This window comes from Caloenas nicobarica, chromosome 1 (assembly GCF_036013445.1).
Source record: "Caloenas nicobarica isolate bCalNic1 chromosome 1, bCalNic1.hap1, whole genome shotgun sequence".
NCBI classification, from domain to species: domain Eukaryota; kingdom Metazoa; phylum Chordata; class Aves; order Columbiformes; family Columbidae; genus Caloenas; species Caloenas nicobarica.
Genome location: NC_088245.1, coordinates 135,459,126 through 135,481,807, shown reverse-complemented (window position 1 = coordinate 135,481,807; position 22,682 = coordinate 135,459,126). Strand labels below are relative to the sequence as shown.

The following is a 22,682-nucleotide window of genomic DNA, read 5'->3' as shown; positions in this document are numbered from 1 at the left end:
AAGCACCTGGCACTGGTCACTGTCAGACAGCATATTGCAGGAGATGAATTACTGCCATCACATTATGGCTGGTTTCACATTAATTACAGGAGGTACAAGCTGTCTGCACTTACGCAACATCACTATAGGTAACCATGCTCCCTCTCAGAAATGCTACTGGCAAAAATCAGCCAGACATGTTGGTAGTGGGAAAGACTCATTTTCAGTCCCCACCAGTAACACAAACCAGGTTAAAAAGAAAGGAATATAAGGTCCATTTGAAACAAAATGTGCAACAATTAGTGCTTCTAGATACATCTCCCCAGCTGTGTTCCCATGCATCTCACAAGGTTTTCTTCAAGAGCATTCCAAGTCCCGCCCAAGTTCCTGGGAACTACCACTTAACCTAACATTTTGTAATTGTTTTTAGAGTGTGAAGTTCACTTTATTATCCACACACCTTAAACAGAAAACCAGCTATGCAATTTTGTACAGAATGGTACCCCAAGGGAGATTTTGAATGTGCCAAAGTAGACTGTCTCGCAAGTAGTGCAGCAATGTTTTATTTCTTGCTTCTCATCACACCTAAGCTGGAAGTAAAATCTCACTAGTGTCATTTTGGTACTTCAGCTTCTCCATCCAAGCATCAATGATGTACAGAACAACTTAAAAATGACCTTGTCTGCTCTTTTCCAGATGCTGAAACAGATCAGTTCAGCGTGACTTTTGGTAACATTGAACTTTGCAGGGGCTCCTTCAGCCTACAGCTTGCTGCAACTACCCAAAGGGGACTGAAAAAGGGGATCCAAAAAGGAAGCAAAAGCATAATTGTGACATCGAGGAGAAACTATATAAAGTCTAAATGCATTTGAAACAGAAAAACAAACAAATCTGTACACTCTCTCAGGTGTTAGAAGTATATACTCTATAAAGAAGATTCCGTAGCAAGGTAGAAACATATCTAACCTGGTCGACTGTACGTCGTAAGGTTGCTATCACTGTTCCCGTTGCCAGAGGTGCAGCAGTTGATGGAGCAGTCATTGTGATTGTTCCCTGTGTTAGGCCAAGTATCTGCTAGCCATGGCTGAGTGGCTGGTTCACTGATGTTTAGGAGTCCTGGCCTTTAAAAACAAAGCTTGGTCATTTCAAAAATTAAACAAAAGCATTTTCACATTGCAGTTATAGGTTAGATATTAAAAAATAATATCACATATTTAAAGGCATAAGCATTGGAAAATACAGCTTGCTTCAATTATTTAATGGTTTCTAATCTCCTATATAGCCTGATCCTTGCTAAGACACTCTGAAGTGAACAACCAAGGACAGCATCAATCCAGTTTGTGGAACTACACAACCTTTATCTGTCACTTTTTTTTTTCCCCCCCCAGGAAGGTTGTATTTTTATTTTTCTGTCCCTTCTCCCTTTCTTAAAGAAAGAAAGGTAAAAATGGGGAAATTGGCAAGTCAAACAAACAAAAATTCACACATGGAATCGAGATGGATACGTGGAAATAAGAGCCGAGTTTGGATGTGAATACTTCCAAGTTCTTGCTGATTCATGAAGCCAAGTTCTCCCCACCATCAGATAGTATTACTGTAGTGGATCAAAGGGAACAGCAGATTACAGAAACCTCTGTCACTTGGGAGTATTTGGATCTCACTAAGCATATTGAGTGTGCGATACATCTTTGTTAATGAGTAAGCCACTTGCTTAATCTTTATATGGGTGGAAGGGCAGCAGCTCCTAAGCGAGTTTATTCCTGCCATCAGCAGAAAGAAATAGCATTCCTTGGATTCCAAATTGCTGAATTTTTCTAGTGAGCATGCAAGACACTCGAATTCTTTGTAGAATCTTTGGTGCCTCTTCAGTTTTCACACTAACAACACAATGTCATGTTATAAAGTCCCATATATTAGCATTCTCTAGCAACTTAAAATTGCCTTTGATAACTAAGGTGCTTTTAAAAATAGATAATTTTAGCTGCTGACATATATATATATTAAGAAATACAGTGTCTTTCATCACAGGATTTAACAGGCAAATTTCCTTTTGAAATAGTGCAGAAACTAGCCTCCATAATATTAGATGTGATGCTCTTCAAAAATAAAATATGCTAATCCTCTTAAACGGCAAGTTGAGAATACAAACCGCATGCAGATAGTTATGGGGGATACAGTCTGTCAGTGTTGCAAGCTTAAGTCATAGTCTTAGAATGTCATTTAGAAGATCTATACATATATGTGTATATGTTTTTCTGTACTGCATGTCATCTGACAATTTAACATGGGAGGTGACAAGGCGTGACGTACTGTCAGGCTAACAAACCAGCCAATACATGTACACTAAACAAGTATTTTTTGTAAATCTGAAATAAATTTATAGCTATGTAGTCCTGTGAGCGGGCAAGCTGATTTGAAACACCCTGTTTTTTCTCTACCACTCTGCTTTTACAGTTAAACATCTCCAGGCATTTGGAGTAGACAAAGCCTTCCAGAACATTTTGCTTTCAAGACCAGTGTAGTGAATTTTGAATGGAGAGTTAAAAGTCCTTTGCCTCTAAAATTTACTTTGCATTCACACCTGCGGTCATGTAACAAATGTAGTGTGAGGTATATAACTAGACAAAAACTCTACTAACTAGAGGCATTTAGGTGGAATTGTAGGCAAGAGATGTTTGCATTACAGCTCCATAGCCTGGTGATGACTGGAGATCATAATTTCCAAAGATCTTTAACCTTTGCAGCAAAGTCCTTGAATTAGTGAATTAGTGTACAGGGCTTGGGGTGGGGGTGGACTGAGCAAGTGGCTGTGTGGGTGCCTAGCTGCTGGCTGGAGTCAATCCAACACAAGGACCATAACTTGAATCTTGTCTAGAAAAGGGATTGCCACAGATTATTTTTTTTCAGCATGACAGAATAAGGGATTATGTTGAAATATATCACTGTGACATTTTGAATTCTGAATAATGCTTTAACATGCTCACATAACTGCACTAGGCAAAAATGCTAAGCCTCTCCAAAACATTGCAAATATAATGTCAAAAAGTGAAAACCTTAGGTTTGGAAATCAGAGGAAGGTTTCATATGTAAAAATAACTTTTTTTTTACATTGCAGAAGTATGTTTCATATTCTACAAAACCTGGTACATTATACATCCTGTAAATGCTGTATATGCAAATGAACAGTAGTAGCATAGATGTCAGCCCCTTGAATCAATTACACTGCTAGATTGTGGCACTTATCTTTAAAACTAGGACAGTAAAAAATGAAGCTGCTTCTCTAGCAGCACCAAAATGACTGTATGTGATGTAGACACTTCTGGGTTCATTTGTGTCCTCTGAGTCTATGTGAGTGTGCTTTGTCTAGCTTGTGCTATGGGAAGGGCGAGACAGCACAGTGGCACAAAGAACACAAAGGATGTTAACTGCATACCTTTTTGAACAACCTTGTCAGGGAAAGAGAGGGTTCGTCTCTATTCTCTCTTATTTTCTCACTATCCTGGGGTGAAGGCAGCAACCCAGTGATTTACAGATTTGCCCACTCAAAAATCACATGGTAACTGTTCTAGAGGTTTTCCTCTGTGGTTTATGGCTACGACAACACAGCAGCATACAGTGCAGGACAGAGAGACCTGCAACTGCTCTTAACATGCCAGGTTCAGCAGCAGCAGGAGCAGCAGAGCAGCCTCGCCTCTGCACAGCATTCCAGTAGACTGGGAATGTCTAATTTTATGCCTAATCTTTACTGTTACTGAATTTTTTTACAGTCTTGCAAATTAGGAATCACAAGATGCCACTTGTGAAACAGGAATTGATATAGGAATTTATTGCCCAGCTGCTCTCTGAGGTTTGAGCATTTATTTCAGCATCATGTCAAATCTCTAACTGAGATGCTTATAAAAAGGCATGCTTGAATGTGACCTAGGAAAAAAAAAAAAAAAAAAGATGTGCTACTAAAGTGACACTGCTCGGACCTGCCTTTTTGCTAAAATTGTTATTTTGCCTTCTGAAGAAAACTCCGACTTTACACAAGAAATGCAAATTACTGGTTTGTCCATTGCCATTCATTAAGTAATGATATAAACCCAGTAAACATGTTTTACTTAAATCCTCAGTCTGCAATGGGCTAGGTTATAAAAGCTGGGGGCTTTACATTTAAAACCTGCTCCCTTCTCCTTCAGTGCCCCATCTCTTTTAAGGGATGCTTTAACTGTTTTGCATTCATAGCAAGATTTTGTCTTAAAAAGTCACCTTATAAGCCATTTATGTCTTCAGCAATTTTTTCAAATAAACATTTTCTTTCTTTGTAGTATTTGTGAACCAGCTATATTTCTTAATCTTCATAAATGCCACAACTTAATTACTTTTACTCCCTTAATCAGCTAGCAAGCCGGGTCCTTGTTTTGAAGTTAAACTGCTCCCTCTGCTGCTCATTTTTTGAGATACAATTTTTACAGGTTAACAAAGCTGAAAACATTGCGACGCGTTCTTTGGAAACCAACCTAAAAATTCAAACAATATATCCTCCTTCTAAACAGAAAAATGTCCAAAATGTATAAATTAGTACAATAAATTAAAACATATCTTTGCAAGTGATTATTCTGCCATCACTCAAAAGAACAATTATACTCCTAGCATCCTTAAATTTAGTTGCACACAATTTATAGCTTTAAAAATAAAGCACATAATTACCTGCCTCCGCTGCTTACGGCTTCTCCTCCTCTCTGATATGTTACTGAAATAATTAAAGATAAAAAAAGGAAATAATTTAAAAATCATAAAAGACTCCTCAAATAGCAGTATTAAATTTGCCTTTGTTCATTTTAGCTAAGATAATAAACGTGCATTGATTATACATTAATCATTCTGCGAGCTATTCCTTCAAATGCAGGTTTATACATAATACTTGTGTTGCTTGATAACTGCTAGTCTTAGCTGCAACCCAGTTTTATATTTCAGTTCTGTTCCGAAAAACACAAAGACATGTATCGCTTAAGAAAGCAGGAAGCCATACATCAGGTTGAACTTATCCGTAACATAACTCTGCTGACTTCAGTGGAGTTACTCTGTGGAAGAATTTAGGTCATATATTTATTTCCCGAATGGCTAGATGTTAAGGCTTTGCTCTACCTTATTATTTTGGTAAGATTAAAGAGGTATCACGATTCTATAACAGACCTTACTTCCAATGTAAACAATGGCTCATTACAGCTGAACCTACTGCAAAAACACATGCTCCTTCTGAATGTTACTGCATTATATTCATGGAACAAGCACACTCTGAAAGTCCACAGGAGCTTTGCATTTTGTAACATTTTACAATTGGATTTATTAATGATACTTTTTAACCTAAAAAATTAAATGTATCTATCTTGTTAAAAAATGTCTGGAAGAAAGAATACTTCCTAAATTAGAAGGAACAGTTTTGCTAGCATATCAGAAGCATTACAACTAACAAAGTGGATGTCCACATGCATTTATTTATTGGCATGGATTGTATATCCTTCACAGGAAGCATCACGGCTGAAAAGTTAGTTTTCAGGATGCAAACATCCAAGAAGAAACAGTGCTACAAATTCTGCAGATTTGCACTGCGTTTGGCAAAGGGTTTAGGAGATTGCCTCCCTGCAAATGCTGATGGATTCTACATTTTCCAACTAGGAATGTGTTGAAAAAAAGCAGCCAAATTCTGCTCTTTAGAAGAACTCCAAACTGGAAGTCTGCAAGAGAGAGATAAATGCCGGCAGTAATTACAATAACAGGATTAAAATGTAGGATGCACTGCTACAGGTTAAGTCTTTTACTGTAGGTAATGCTAAAGCAGAGGGTCTGGTTCCATTTAAAGTCAATGGAACTAATAGCTGGGATCCTGGATTGAAAAAGGATTTTTTTTCCTTTAAATGTTTTACATACTTTTTTTTTTTAATTTCTCCTTTAAAATCTCTCTGCTATTTATCTTGCAGGTCTGACATATCTTATAGAGCCCTGATATTTTCTTTTAATGTTAAGAATCCAACTGAGAAAATATATGTTAGCTAACCTACCAACCTCTGCACAATATCCATAGTGTGCTACAATTATGATTGCAATAGAAGCCCTCTGTTAAGCCAATTACAGTAATAGCAAAATAATCATAGTTTGAATTAGTCTCCACCGTGAATCTCAAAGGACTTCAGAAATATTAAGGGCCATTCTGACTCACGCTGAACAGTAAGGAGCTCCACTGAACATAACAGGATGACTTTGGAAACAAGATACTATTCCATGTGATTAACAACACGTGGATAAGAATCTAAGCCATTACAATCAGGTCTGTGTGGATGAACACAGACAGACGTGAGGTTGCCCCACCTGTGGTGCAACTTGGAGGGACATAACTCAGCTCCTGCCCAGAGGCCAAATTAGCCCAGTGCTGATTTTGAGCTAACGGGAGTCTGCAGAGGAGGGGGCAGGTGGTTTTTACCCTGCTTGTATATACATGTCCTGCAAGTCTCATAGACCTCTTCTGAAAATTAGGGATTTAGAACACAGGAGGAAGAAATAACCTGTCTGCTCACTCGGGCTGTAGCTAGAAGCAATGCCAAATATGCTGGATTGCATCTGCTGCAGAGGAGGAGCCGCTGAGCTGCTGGACTGTGGGACCCACCGAAGGTCAGGATGGAAAGGCTCTCATGGACTTTGGCAGGCTATGGCTCAGGTTACGTTATTTTTTGTACATTTCCAAGTAAAAAGAAATAGAAGGTGACTTTAAACCCACCCCGAATTTGAGATGCACCTCAGTTTATGTAAATGGGATGATTATTTTAAAATTTCATTGCGCAAATACAGTTTCAGGCAGCAAGCAAAGAAATCTAACTGCTGTAATGCTTTGATTTTCTGTATTTTCCAAAGCAGACAAGTACTAGGACACTGGTTTAATGCAGATTCGGAGGAAATAAAAGAAGCAAATGTTTCACCAACTATAATCCCAGTAAATTCTTTTTAAGTCAGCATCTGGCCTCTGCTAAATCATTCCGCCTCCATCAGAAGCACCTTCACATCGCTAGATGCAGAGGCCACACCACTCCATTGCAATGCAAGATGAGAACACAGGCTGTACAAACTGATGGGCTCATGCTACAAAATGGTATGCTACAAAATGGTACACACAAATGGAAAAAAAGTGTCAGCTACGAGGCAAATATACACTACTCAGAGAACAAAATAATATCTGTCATTAATGAAATTGTTTAAAAAGCCTTCAGAACAGCTGGGCTGGTTATGTCAGAAAAAGAGAAACAGTACCACAAACACATGCTAAAGTAACAAAGAAGGGGGGAAAAGTGCAAATATATACCTGTTGGTGTGAAGGTAAAAGACGGGACTGAAAAATCAAAACAAAATACAAACTGGTTATTAAGCTGAAGAGAGAAAGGGAAACATACCACATTAGTATAAATCTAGCAGACAGCTGAACATAAAACAAATGTATATAACTAACCCAGTAGTTCAGTCACACTGATCTAGAAATATAATTAAATTTGCTATTCAGAAAGAAGCTTGTCCCTGCAGGTACTACTCTGAAAAAAAAAAAAAAAAAAAAAAAAAAAAAAGAAAAAAAAGAAAAAAAAAAAAAAGAAGCTTGATATTCTATTGTGCTCCTGAGGGAACTGGACTGTGGTTTAGCCTTTAAAATACCCCTCAGTTTGGTATTTTAAGTCTTCCTGAAAATCCTAACACAAACAAAACCCCCACACTGTTAATCATTCTAGAATGCAGAATGACAAATTCCTTAACAAAGCCTTATCAAAGTCCTATGGAACCTTATCTGCAGTTCACTAAGTAAATGCTCACTACACTGAACTAATAGGCGCACTTAAGTATTCAGTAAGGAAATAATAACCGTATAAAGGAACAAAGAGAACTGCAGTTTTACTGTCTCTGAATCAAGAATGGCACCAACTCTCACTGTCATAAAGTAATTAAAACCTACTGCAGCAATTAATTTTTGTTTTCATAGATGAGAAAACACAGTTGTTTTCTTTCTTTCTGAAATAATTACCAAAAAAAGGTAAAAAATCTCCCTAAATGTAACACCTTTCTACCTTTCAACCCTTGGTTCTAAGAGGAAAAGGTTAACAATGGAACAATGACATTGCTTGACAATCTTCACTCTTGCAGTTACTATAAATCCTGTTTGGATCAATAGAGTCTCTAATCCAAATACAGAGCACCAGCGTCTTCTCTTCCTATTAGCACATACTCCCCCTCCTGTTGACAAGACAGCATAGTTTTTCTTTCACTGGTGGGCAGAAAAAGGCTAACGTTGCCCTTTTCAATCTAATGAAAGCAAAGACAAATCTTAGAGAAACAATAAAATATTCACTCAAAGTAGCCTTGAGACAGAATTTGATGAGCAAACCTTGCACAGAGAAAAAAGGTTCTGGCTAAAAGAACAGCTGCTTAATCTAATTTTTACAACAACTCTGATATTTGGGGGGAGTTCAGAGTGTCTGGTTATAACTTAACATACGCTGTAGTTTCCCCCTGCTTTTACCAAGCCAATTTATTTCCAGGGATATGACACTAAGCAAAAAAAAAGAAAAACCTCTGAGCATTTGCCCAATTCAGGCTTCATTTGTAGCAGAGCTCTTTATCTTGGGAATTCCATTGTATTTTCTTTGAGCTAGGCCTGTTCACACAGTCAAGTTTAATTTAGCTACATTCAAAAATACAGAACTATAGTAACAAGCTTTCATTAAAATAGAAGGTGCATTTAAACCAGAGCTATTCGAAAGAGAATCAAATGTCTCAAAATTAATTTGCAATCACAAGGACATGAAAAAAAGGTCGTAAACTACTGTCTCATTACTCTCCTGCGAGCTAAGTACTAAACCTCGTTTAGTTTCTTAAGGAACTCAGGAACAGATGAACAGAGGTTCAACTAAATGAAATCTTTATCACTACAACATGAAAGAACAACTTAACTCCCAGAGCTTCTATTAATAAACTCTTCTGAGTGTGTAACACTGCTAGCACAATATGTATGTGTGGGAGTAGTGAAGTAGCTTAACAGATGTCAGGCCTGAAACTAAACATAAAAATATATAAATAAATACAAGACTGAAGAAAGCTTGGGCTTGCGGTGATGACTTGATGCACTGCGGAGTGGCAAACTACTTTGCAATCTATATTTCACTAAAGATGGCTTTTTTCCTTCAAAAATACTTAATAATGGAGACACAGACCCTACTTTTCTGTATATTTTCATTAAAATCCCCACCAAATTACACAAAAGATATTTTTACAGATATTGAAAAATACAGCTGTTTTGAACAATAGTTGGTGTCATTAAAGTAACCGTTTTTAAGGACAAATTGTATGCCTCTTGCTTAATCATAGGTGCTGCTGAAAGCATAGTGATGTTAGTTTGATAGAACTGTAGAAAGGCAGTATGGCAGCATGCTATTAGTAAAACAAAACAGCGCAGGCCAATGCAGCAGTGTGTTGGGGTCTGTCTTATCTAAGAACTCCTGGTGGAACAAAATCGAAGGTGAAATGCGCCCCTGATTCCTGAGGTTACAACTCTGCTACAACCACCGTGCCTGAAGCCTACGGCCAGCATTGATACCTCAAAAGCACCGAGGACACACAAACTGTAACACTCGAGGACTACTTCCATGTTTCCACTCACTTGCTATTTTCAGCAGTGCTTCTTTTTCCTAGCAACACACTGCTACTGCTTAAAAACATTTGTTTTATATTTGCCTATCTGTCTTGCCCATCACACATTTGTTGTTGAAGGGACTAAAGAACATAAATCTCATGACACCTTTCATTCATTAAGTTGTGTGCACCTTTTAAGCCTAGGTCTATCTTTTGATTGCTAAATAACAAACATTCTCCCTCTATTCCTTCAAAAGCAGGATCTCCCATTTTCTGATTTGTTCCAGAATTTATGGTTCTTACACTCTGAGTGCCTATGAGGTACCACTTTGAGATGTAATGAACTGTAGCTTATTGAATTCAGTTTCACCTTTGGAGCTTAATCAAAAGATTATTGAATCGGAAGAAATCAAAATTTTATTCCAGATCTTCCAGGCAGAAATTCTAGTTTTGTTTGTTACAGAGCATACTGTAAAGCATTGCTTGCCCACCGACAAGCTGATATAAAAGGTATCAATAACATAAAAACGAAGAGTGCTTCAAGTTAGTTCCACTGCTGCCATTCTAACAAAATGCAGATCCAAGATAGCGCCAGAATTCAGTCCCATGGAAGGGTCTCACCACAGCATTTATGAGAGACTCTTGGAAAGTATTATTGACTGTTGTGCTTTTGCAAACAGCCACTTCACCGCATCCCCCTGGAACGCAAGGAAATTCAAGTACACACACCAAAAGCGTTACTGTTCTGTACACCACTGTTAGTACTCTTAGCAGCAAGCAAGGGACTGAACAGGAGGGACAATGAACTACCGTCCACTTGGCTCCTTTTCAGATGGTACAATGCCAGGTAGCAAGGGCATACAGGAAGCTCCCAGCCTTAAATCCATCTTTACATTTCTCAATTGTAGGAGCATCTCTATGAAAAGCTAGTCTAGATGTTTTGCTAAGGGCTTATGCTTTAAAGCCAGGTTTAACACGTAATGTAAATATTGCTGCTTTCTGCATTGGCTCCTGATCCACACTTCCTGAAGGTATTGAAGTAATTTCATAATCCCTGCATCGAGTCTTAGAAGAACAAGAGACTGATGATAAAGTAAATAGTCAGTAAACAGGCATTCAGCAGCCAGTGGACTAAAATATATAATATGGCACCTTTTCTGATACCAGCGTAAGTACTTGTGAGTCCATTTCGCTTCTTCCGGTGGCGATATAACCAGATGCTGAAGACCATCAGGATAATCCAACAGGCTGCACCGATTCCTGCAATAAAGGCAGGCTGCTTCACTACATCAGAAATCTGCTGGGCTAAACTGACTTGATCTTCTGAAGACACAGGGTTTCCATGAGAATCTGAAAAAAAGACACCCAAAAAACCCAATTAATTTGAATAAGCAACTGCAAAAGGAAGCATGAAACTGGGGTAACCGTAGTCCAGTTTTTCAAGGTTTTCATTTTAGCAAAGCAACACCAGCTTCGGAAAGTCACCAAAGAACACAGCAAGTAGAAGAAAGCTCAAGTATGAAACATGAGTAGTCTGTTCTCAGAGCTCTGCGAACGTGTAGAAGTCAGCTACCTGAACATCCATGTTCATAACTGAAAATCACAGAAGAATTACAAATTCAAAGTACATTCACATGAGGCTGATATTGAGGGTTGCATTTTAATTTAGTAGTTCCTGACAGATGATTTAAAACTTGTATTACATGGTCTAACGTACTCTTCGCAGTCTCTCACTTTGACCTTTAAAAAAGACTGAATATTTAAAAGTACATAACGAGATAAAAGCACAAAATAACCAAACCCGCCCTCTTGATGTGGATGAAAACACTAAAGGATAGCTAAAACAGGAGTTATGAATTGGCAAAAATAGTCATGCAGTCTCATAATTACTGAACAAGCAGACCTTTTCAAAACCAGTTTATCCCCAAGTATCTCACATCAAAACAAAGAACATGTATTTTTCCACACACTTTAAGTGTTTTTTAATAGAGCAAGTATTCTTACAAGAATCAGTCTTTTCTGCTCTTTCTGTATTGTATTCTTTGCAAGAACCTTCTAGGAACAGCAGTAAGAATATTCAGTCAGTGACCGATGCTTTCTAACCGAAATGAAGGAACTCAAAGACAAAACATTGCCTTCCTGTTTTTTTTGCCACTACAGTGAATGCTTACTGGAAATTTCATTACTGCATAGGGTGAGGGCAAGAATTTGAAACCTTTACTCAGAGCGGATATTGCTTTACACAGTCCACAGCTCAGGCTTTGAAATACCTATTTTTATTCTTGTGTAAATCCAAGAGTTAGTTGTTTTTACTATGGGTAATGATATCAGATTCACAATGAAATTAGTGTTTTAGGGAGAAAGGTGCTGTTATTAATTCTATTAATATAAACTATGTAAGAAATAAAAACCTATTTACTTAATTTACCTAACCTACAGACTAAAGAGCGAATAGGTGGTTATGTTTGTTTGTTTGTTTGTTTTTTTAATGATGACGTCTTGCATTATTCCAAAATAACCCTAAATAAAATATAAGAAACTGCAATACCAACAGGAAATGGAATCACAACAAATCGTATAAATAACAGACCTCCACTGGAAAATGATACATTTTAGAATGGGAAATGGTTAAATTAATAACAGATTCTTCCAGTGAACAATTCCAGATTACGGTTTTTGCAACATCAAGATCAAATACCTATTTTGCCGAGCAATCACCACTGCCTTTGACTGCTACCTTATTGGAAATTTTATTTCATATTTCAGGTCCCTTTATCTTCTGTGATCCTAAGTGCACTGCCTAGTCTGAAAGTTCACCAGACAGACTCATTCTTTTCTTACTAATACAGCCTTTGTGTCTGCTGGGTTTATAGATTTCATGCCTATTTGGGCAAGGTTAAGATGGGTTGCTTCAGATTTTATGGAGACAGCCAAGTGAAGTTCCATACAAGTGGCCAGATGGGCTTAAACATATAAACTATACTGTGACCAATGAATTAAATCTGTCACTCCCAATCTCATCTTTTGTCTCTTTGCAGCTGAGGCCATATTAAGATATGAAAACTTGCATCATCAGTCTCTTTGCAAAATGAGTAAGTCTACTATTTCTATACTTTTAAACAGCTACACTACCTTGTGCATCGTAATGGAACAGAAGATTTCCAGAGAACTTATGGCCCTGAATAAATTGATTTCTCTGATCCTTGAAATATAAATATTTAAAAAATACATTTTGGGGAAAAAATAATCACAAACTCAAAAGTCAAATAAGAATGTTTTTTGAATATGTCAACAATTCAGCCATACAGAAGGACAGGACTTTCATATAGACAAACATTTAGCATTGGTCAGTCAATGCATGTCTGAAGATTACAAAATAGTGAAGAATCTCTTTGAACATTTATTGTTCTAATTTTTGATTAAGGTTCATTTCATGTTATTATTTTGCTAGCCACTGCAAGCATAAGAACAGTAAAATAATATATTTGCTTTTAAGAAACTAGGTTTCTGGCAAATTGTACATGAGTGGACTGTTAGAGACATTACACTAAATTAGCTGCTATATATTCACACACATGGTGAAGAGAAAAATGTGTATATGTTCATATACAGTCATATAAACAGCATCATAGAAAAGAAGATGGAAGGGCTTTCAAGAGGCCACATTTGACCCATGTCCCGCTCCTCTTATAATTCAAAAATAGAATGTAAGCTAAATATAAACCAAAGGGAATGAAATCTAGTGAACTCCTCATTACTAAAAATTTCCAGAAACAGCATCTTGGAAGCCTTGCTTTGAGAAGGGCATCTTCCCACTCTATTACAGTCCTGAATGCTCAGTCATGAAAAAAGCTCTTGAACTAATTAAAGTACTTTTTCTTCATCTCAGGAAATTACTGGAAGCTTTGACTGGGATATAAACGGTTCATAATCAACATTCCTGTTCCTGCTTGCACTCCTCGGGGAGACGTGCCAAAATAATAAGTGAACGTAAACATAATACGGCAAAGCGCATCTCACTGCCAGAGCAGCAGCCGCAGCATTTAACGTACTTAAAAGTGCCTCAGAGTTGTTGGAGCAGGCTGATCCCGCAACTCCCTGAAACCAGCATATTATCACAGTGACTCATCCCTTCTTCTACCCCAAAATAAGAGCTCTCTTTTTAATCACAGATAATGTTGCTATGGCTATTGCTCACAGGCTACCCGATCTGACCGTCTTCAAGCTCCAAGTTTCAAACTTCAAAGACAAGTCATTAGAATTTACATCAAGAAGAACCTGGACGTTTAATTCTCTAATGTTAAATATTCATATGAATAATAATAATGATGTAAAAACTAACGTTTAAGTTGTTAAATGTTAAAAGATTAACACACAATTAAGGTTGGGATGCCAAAGACTCAAAAAAAGGACAGGAAATTCCAGGTTCACAGGTGTGCAAGCAACCCTAACTTTGCCCTGTACATGTATAATCTATGGAATGGTACTTTTCCACATGTCTGGCTCATTTCACATACAAAATGTACAAAAAATAAGTAGGAAGATCTAAGTTTTGTTGACATTGCTAATTCTGGCAATTCAAAACTTGCAAAGCACCTGCAACCTGCAACATAATATCTGAGTGTTTCCTCAAATATATGTGCACGATGCAATATGAAAATTATTTGGTAAAGTATCACCAGGTTAAGAATATGCTGTTTTGTCTCCTTTCAGTTATATACGTTTTCAAAACTGGAAAAATATCAATTTTGTGTTTCAGTCTTTTAATATACAGTTTGAGGAGAGAGCACGAAACTGGTTTGTAAGGTCTTGCTGCAAGGGGAAAAAAAAGATTACTTTCTTCGAGTCATTTGAAGGCCACAAGACAAAAAATGTCAACAAAAACCCCTTACAACTATCACAGTAGAAGTACTTCAAGGGCTGACAGAATGAAAACCCTGAAGGCATGCTAGCTAGTTCACAAATCACATTTCCTAAATGAAGCAATTAAAATACTAAAGATTCAGTGAGATCTTCCTGTGTTTTGTACACTTGAGACATCCACTGGTTGAACAACGCACTCAACATTTATAATAAATGTGCAGACATCTCTTAATAAGTAACTGCTTATCACGTATTCATAGAAATTACGTGTTTAAGAGTAACATTAACTGCAGTTGTGGAGCTTCTCAAAGTTGGTACCCTGAACAAAATATGTTGCAATATGTTCCAATTTCACTACCTGTTTGCCAACCAGCATAGGTAACACTGCCGAGCTGCAATAGGTTGTATCCCATCACTGTACAAAAGTTAGGCTAGAGATCAGCAAAAAATAATTTGTTGTGATAATCCTCATCTTTCTGTACAGAGCATTTTTGTAACCAATGTCCTGAAGTTACATGTTGTGAGAAGAAAAAAAGTTCTACCAAAATTCTATTTTTTTTTTTCTCCATGGCACAGTATTATAAGCACAATATAGTGAGTTGTGGCTACCTCTCATGAAATACCATTTTTTTCCCTGGACACTAAAGCTCTTGTGGTCCTTCTTTATGTAAAATATCAACTTTTAAAACAAACAAACAAGTGGTTTTCCAGCCCTTGGAATCACACAGAAAGCTTTAAAAGATCATTCAAAAGCCAAGAGGAAAATTCAGAAGCCCCAAGGGGAGTGTTTTAAAACGACACATGATTTTTCAGTTGATCTCATGATTTTGAACACTGAAAGGTGATTTTTTAATAACAAGCAAGTATATTGTTGGCTTGTCCCAGGTGGCATGGGAAGCCTGGGGTACCGCAGCTCAGTGAGCTGCTTCACATCAGCTGAGAGATGGAAAATGAAAGAGCTTGGAGCTTGCAATCTGTATCTGTCTTCGTAGCAGGTTAAGTGTGTGCACAAGGTCAGTTATCACAGCTCAGCTGATGCATGGGACTGCGATCGCGCGCCTCGGCTCTCCGAGAATCCCATTTCTCCTGTCTGCCCCTCTTGTTCGGAAAGGCGACCTCCGAAAGGTGAAGCTTTCTCCTGTCACCCACCTGGCTCAAACTCTGCCCAGGCATTTCTCACAGGCACAAACACAGGAGCGCCCAGCACAGCATGCAGACTCAAATATGAGTTTGATGTGCGAGATAGTAGGTTACATTGGGGAAAAAAAACCCTCTTCTTTGGATGCTTCAGAACCAGCAAGAACTTAGTTTCATTTTTGGTATGGAAAACACAGATGATAGACATTGGATTTTAATGAAAAGTTCTTAAAAAACACCCCAAAAACAAACCAAAAAAACCTTAAGTGAATATCTGAATCACACAATAAATCCTGTTTCCACACACAGAATTCTTACTTAGTTAAAAAAAAAAAAAAAAAAAAAAAAAACCAACCAGAAGAGGAAGGATTGTACTAATTCAGATATCAGGAAAAGATTTCCTGAAGGAATAGTTGAGATCAGTGACAGAAATGTTGAAACTTGAAATTTTCAGTGTCAAACACACAGTCCCTAGAGCAGGTACAGGGAGTTAGGACTCTTTCAAACCTTCTAAAAGTAGCACCCTTAGTCCTCTTTCCTCCCCCTCCCTGGCCTCCCTTCCCTTTCTCTGTAACCATGTAATTTATTGCTGGTGAAAAGTGCCAATTGATGACATCAACAAATTAATTTTCTTTCTTCAGAAGAGCTACCAGAAAACCGCAGTGTCTGCTCCACCCCCATGCTGGGAGCACATCCAAGAACTAAGAATGTGATTCCTTGCGGGGGCTGTAAGAGAACTTGTATCACAGGGTAGAGTTAGGTGAACTGCAGCCATACTTCTGCCTTGATGATTTTAGGTTGGTCTGTGTTACTAAAGGGTACTCCCCTAAAATGTAAGTACTAATTTTCAGCAGCCTCTTGCAGTTGCCAAAAGGATTGCAGCACTGTCTAGGTATTTCTTTGTGCTGCTTTTAGTGGAATGGATCTCCACAAGACTCCCGTCTCCACGTCTTTGCCATGCAACAACCAAAGTATGGGATTTTTACTACACTATATGTATATTTGGCTATGCCACTTAATTAGAAGCAAGAGTACAGACTATGAAACCAAATCCAGCGACAAGGAATTACATGGATTCTACCAGACTTGAGCATTTGAATACCCTCCGAGATGTGGGATTGCTTCATGCCTTCTAACAGAGAGTTAGTAAGGGCCAGGAACCCAGAAGTAGGTAAAAATCTTACCCTGAGAGAGTCTCATTTGTTTCTTTTTCCACTTAGCAAAACCCTAAAGTGATTAAGTTCCATTATGACATTCATCTTCATTTAGCATTTGCTTATCATCAGAGAAAAGGGAAAAAAAAAGTGGTTACAAAGTCTTTGGCTTTGAACATCAAGGTTACTCCATTATTTTACACTCATACACCTCAGTAATTTAAATTTTCAAAATCTAAGCTATATAGAACAAACTTGGCATTGACTGGAAAGCTGGCTGTAGGAAACTGTGAATGGAAGCTGACTGTAAGGAAAGAACAATCCAAAAAATAACCATGGGATTTTGCACATATGTCATATAAGCTGTATGTAATTTTGTCACAAACCCCTATTGATACAACTGGGAATCATACGGCTGCATAAGTTAAATAAGTTAAAGATGACCTTCATCTTAATAGCCATGGAAATGCACATGTAATTTTCCAGAGAATATATTAGTCATTCAGTCTTGTTTTCACCTGCAGTAAGTATGGATTTTTAAATATAAAAAGTGAAATACCAAGGAAGATCTGCTAATGATACAGAGACAGATAGGACACGAAGTCCAAAGCAACGCGCTGAGTTTGCCTTCACAATTATATACTGTAATGATAAGGTATTTTGACACAGGCATACTGGTAAAGTAGCATATGACTATAGCTAAAGCTATTTTAAATAATCTTCAGCTAACCAACAGCAAAGATGCATTTCTCCCAGATAAATCCAGGAGCGAAGCCCCTGATGTGCATTTATGACAGAGAGATCACAGAATCACAGAATCACAGAATGTTAGGGATTGGATGTTTGGTTTAAATGAAGTTAGGAGGTCAAGATTATTGTAAAGCAGCTGTGTACCTCTTTTTCCTGCACTCAGGTTATTTACTAGCTTCTACACATAGCTGATATTGATTGCACCTAATTTTAGCGTGCTTTTGGTTTTTTTGCTTCAACAAAGAAAGATAAAATCTGATCAAGACAAATTAGGTCCCTAAACTAAAGTGAACCAAAACTTAGTGATTCAGACTCCCCTACATGTTTTATTATACCAATCTTAAGTGTGAAAATTCACTTTGAAAAATCAATAAGCAAAAAGCGTTGCTGAATCGGGAGGTTAACAAAACCTGTGTTGTTATAATCCCATCTTTAGTATGCAGTTCTAAGGCAAGTTTAAAACCAGAAACGCCAAAATCTTGCTGTTCTAGAGATCAAGTAACACTATCTGTTTCACTTGTCTTGAAAGTACTTCTGATGCCATAAAAGACAAAAAGCAAACAAACAAAAATCATCGAAACCAACAGGTAGGATTACTAGCAGGCTTACCTAATTGGATAAACTGGGGATCGCTTTTCACTCCAGGTCCTGCCCCAGTACTTGCTGCCACTTCCACGCTGTATCGAATACCAGGAACTAGGGAGGGGATGACTACAGAAAGGGTGGAACCATCTACCGTCTTGTTTATATGGTATCGACTTTCATTGCCAAGACACCAAACCTGCAGGGAAGTAAGCGTATGGTATGTACAAATGTTCAAAATTCAACACCATAGGATATGTGGAAGCAAGGATGACACATTCCTTTCTGCTGGATAAAGAAATGTAGAATGTATTACTACCCTGACATCTGCAGTCATGGATTTCTGTCCTAGGCACTGTACGGATACTGAAAAGATACTTCTTGTTCCCAAGAGCAGCTCCAACTACTAGAATTATTTGATGGGTTTATTGTAATTCATTTACAGTTCAACCAGTGACTTTGTGCTAATAAAACTAAAAGCATCAGTAAAACAGAACAAATAAGGGAAGCCTGGAAGCCAAGAATCATTCACATAACCAACAAGGTAAGAGCATTCAGTTAAATGAATTTGTAATTCTCTTCATCACGAATGAGGCAACAAGCAAGGCTTTCTTCACTCAAGTGCAAGGGCAAGTCTTTCATCACATGACATCACAAGGGGATTGATGTCACACTGGAATCCAAATGTTACTTTTTTTTTTTTAAATGGCAGCAAGAGGCAAGGATTGAGCAATATGCCATCTTCTGTTGACAGACACCAGCATGATATCAGACCTCAGTTTTCAGTTGAGATCAGGACACAGGTCCAAAAACTTCAATTCACCACTTTATAAATTAGATCAGTGATATTAAATGATTGGAATAAACAATATAGAGGGATATTTTCATCTCTTTAGGCCTGCAGCATTGATGTGGGAAATGCTTTTAAGAGTATGGTTGAACTCCCAACTGCTATTAAAAGTGAAGTAGCCACTAATGTAGATCACCCAAAAAATTGATGCTGTGTTGATTTCCTGTTCATTCCTTTTCCACAAATGTATTTGCTCTACAATGAATATTTATCAGGGATATTAAATTAGTTAAATTCAGTACTTTATCTGTAAAGAAGCAAACTTTCCTGAGAACAGCAACATTTCTGAAACTGTGCCAACTGCACACAGGATGGAAGATTTAACTTCTGACATATGGAACTCCTAAAAGACTTAGTACCCAGATAGTTGCTCATAATCCCTCGTGCAATTCTGCCGCTGTGGAGATGGCCAGGTGAGTGAACTAGAGTTTCAAATATGGAACAACTGCTGGGGCCCTTTCTGTAGAGCCCTTTCTGCCTGGACACTGGAAATTTTATTTCACCTTCATTGTAAGACCCTTTTTCCTTCTCTGGATGCCAAGGATTGATAGAAGGCTAGTAGGACACTGTGTAGATTTGAAATGTATTTTAAACTCCTTTGAAATTTAATCCCAACACAGCATTTACATAGCCGCTGCTGCAGAGCAGGTCAGAGCACACAAAGAGAATAGAATCTCCTTTTTATATTCTGATACTAAGTAGAAACTGTCTCAGTCAGTAGTAGTATTATAATTGTTAGTAATATTAGTAATATTGCTCTTAAATGCCACAGGACAGTCCATGAAAATGCTCTTATGTAAATAAGAACTTGAAAAAGTAAGGAACAAAAGATTTAAATCTACATTTTGACTTATCCTGTTTTCACAGAAATTGTTACTGACACCTTGTACAATGGTGTAAGTGCAAACCATAAAACAATATATTATGTACTTGCAATTATGTCCTACTAATTCATAAAAATGTTTTGTTCTTAGGCTCTTGAATACATGGAGAAATTCACAAAACAAGAATGCTAAGTTGTTTTTGCCACATGATATTTGATGGTATACCTAAATAGGCAAACGAAAACAAACTTTTAGAATGTTAGGAAGAAAGGAGCAATTCACATTATAATAGACACATAAGTGAAGAAACAATCAGTATAATAAGAGAATTTCTAACTTCATGCTAGAGGAGGGAATGCTTTCTCCTGTGATGGGAATTTATGGATTTTTGTGTGTGCTACTGAAACTTCTTCAATTAATATGGTATCCTCCTTCCTATTTATTTTATCCTTTAATTACATTAAGTAATTAGATCTGAGTTGCTGAGGAAACGAAGAATTCCTCCACATACGTGTACCTTTTTTCTGGGAGAAAACATAGGAGATAAAAAAATGAGGGGGGAGAAAAAAAAAAAAAGAGAAAATTTTACAAGATTTCTATATTTTTTTTTTTTGTTATTAGTTCTTAATCTTAAATCACTGGTTCTGCATTCATTTAGTTTTTAGAGAAAAATATATATTACATATAGCAACTTAAATAGTAGTAACATGCATATTCATTGTGTCTCTTTTCTGTTCATGGTGAAAATCACAAAGGAAAATAATGGCACCCATACAACAAATGTAGATGGAAAACGTGCCAGTGTGCCATCTACTGCTACACAAGCATTACAAGATGCTTCCTCCTACACCTGGTAGCCTATTACCTCTGAATACTAGGACGTATGTTAGGTATTACATCCACTTGGAAATGTGAATTTCCTGACTTTTTTTGTTTTGTCCTTACAACCTTAACATTCCTCTGATGCAGTTTCTTGATGGAAATAATTCCATCTCTTCAGCTCAAGGTCTGCCTTTAAATAAAATAACTTCATATTATATATCTAAAACTAAGCCATAAACTGATTTTTTTAACCAGTTGACCTGGTTCTGAAAGGCGTTTTATTATTCTAAATTGACCAGGAAGCTTAGTGATCTCTTCCCTCTCCCTTTTCTCTTGAGGAAAAAAAAAAAATAGCAGAATGAGTTCTGATCGCTAGGAATGTATGTCTATAGCACAGTGTTTTAACCTGAAAAAATAGTCAAGCCATTCTCATTTAAAAAAACCTTCTCAATAATGCACACTTTAAGGAGACTGAAACCAAAGATCCTGCCTCTCTGTGGCTATTAAGCTTACTTGAGAACCACATTTAAAATATCTGTAGTTTGCTTAGGAAAAATAAGCTTCATTTACTTTGCTATGTAAATTATCGCAAAACAATTTGAACTGAAAATAAATACAGTACATGTTGCTAAACAAACATCAAGTAATGAATATTTGAAAATGTACTTACAATTTGTTAAAAATTAAATGGCATAATGAGAGCTGTGCTTGTGTGAGAGAAAGGAAAAATTTCTATACAATAAATACATACAGTATTATATGAGCACGTTCTTTACTTGAAAGTTTTCCATTTAACTACCCAGTTACGCATAATTTACTAAGATCTTAACACTGTTAATTATTATCCCTGAGCTTTTCAACTCATTAAGCCTGTTTATATTTATTACCTTGGCCAATGTCTTTGAGCCACAAAACAGTTCTCAAACTGGTATGGTTCCTTCTCTACTTGGGTGCGCATTTCTCAATTTATAATGAAGGTAAGAAGGTAGTTGTTTTAATTAAAAGTGTTGACCCTTAGCTCTGATTCATGGAGGCTGTTTTAATTGCTTTCTACCATCTAGAGAGAATTACTAAATACGGAGTTCGAATCAAAGGGATTTTCTACCTCCTTTGCGCTGACTAGCCAGTAGATGGAGCCGAGCACTCACGAACAACCTGATCTGTCACCACCTGGACAAGAGCCCCTGTGCCAGGGGACCACAGGGTGCCCACTGTACCTTGTATTCCTGAACCATCCCGTTCTGGTTGTCCTCGGGGGGCGGCTGCCAGGTGACCACAATTGCTGTCCCATTCCCATCGTTCTTAGTCACTGAAACGCTCTGAGGTGGAGCACTAGGAGCTGTTTGTTTGGGGAGAAGGATTGAATGGTTAGGTTCGACGCGGAGCAGTGAGCTTTTTTATGAAGAAGCTGGTTTCTGGGCTACACAAATGCATTCTTTTATGCCTTACTCTTCATTAAGGGCAATTCTTGTCCTCGAGCTAAAATGATACACAAGGAAAGAAACATGGAACTGCAGCCAGGCTGCTGAGTTCTGCTGCGGTCTCGCTGTGCAGGACAGGAAAAGTCACACTGATCACCAGACCTCTCCAAACCCAGATAGCCCTTACCTGAATGCCAAAGTTCTGAGCACTAAATTCCTCATTGGTCTCAAATCACCTCATCCAGGATGAACAGTTTTGAAAAATGAAGTCTACAAATTGACTCCAATAGAATGCTAAAACTCAGTTCCTCTAGTGTGCAAATAATAATGAGTAATACAAAACTTAATAAAATCGGGACAGAATGTATTAATATTAACACACTTGTAAGAAAAACTTACGTTTTGCATTTTAAATATCTTTCTAAAAACTGGATACTTAGGATGAATGCAGTTGAGCACACCTCTCGGCCACCTATGGCAATAAGCCAGAGCTATGCATTTATACTGAGGAGGGAAGAGAGAAGGGAAAAGGTATCACCTCCCAACAGAGGCACTGAAATCCCTATTCAGAGACACTGGCCATCTCACATGCTTATTATGCCAGAGCAGCAACAAAAGGAACAGCTTCATGAACCTTCTCTTTTCAGCACATGTA

The 22,682-nt window shown here is 37.6% G+C and overlaps 1 protein-coding gene across 1 annotated transcript in view; it reads right to left on the bottom strand.

The window, feature by feature from the left end:
* The window catches only part of ROBO1 (roundabout guidance receptor 1), a 313,646-nt gene that overhangs the window by 25,880 nt on the left and 265,084 nt on the right, over nt 1-22,682 (bottom strand). The window contains exons 16-20 of the mRNA XM_065628684.1: nt 21,824-21,945; nt 18,138-18,309; nt 10,777-10,974; nt 4,672-4,714; nt 946-1,100 (exon numbers count right to left, since the gene is read on the bottom strand). Of these exons, the coding sequence (XP_065484756.1) occupies nt 946-1,100; nt 4,672-4,714; nt 10,777-10,974; nt 18,138-18,309; nt 21,824-21,945 (690 nt within the window). The remainder of the gene's footprint in view (nt 1-945; nt 1,101-4,671; nt 4,715-10,776; nt 10,975-18,137; nt 18,310-21,823; nt 21,946-22,682) is intronic.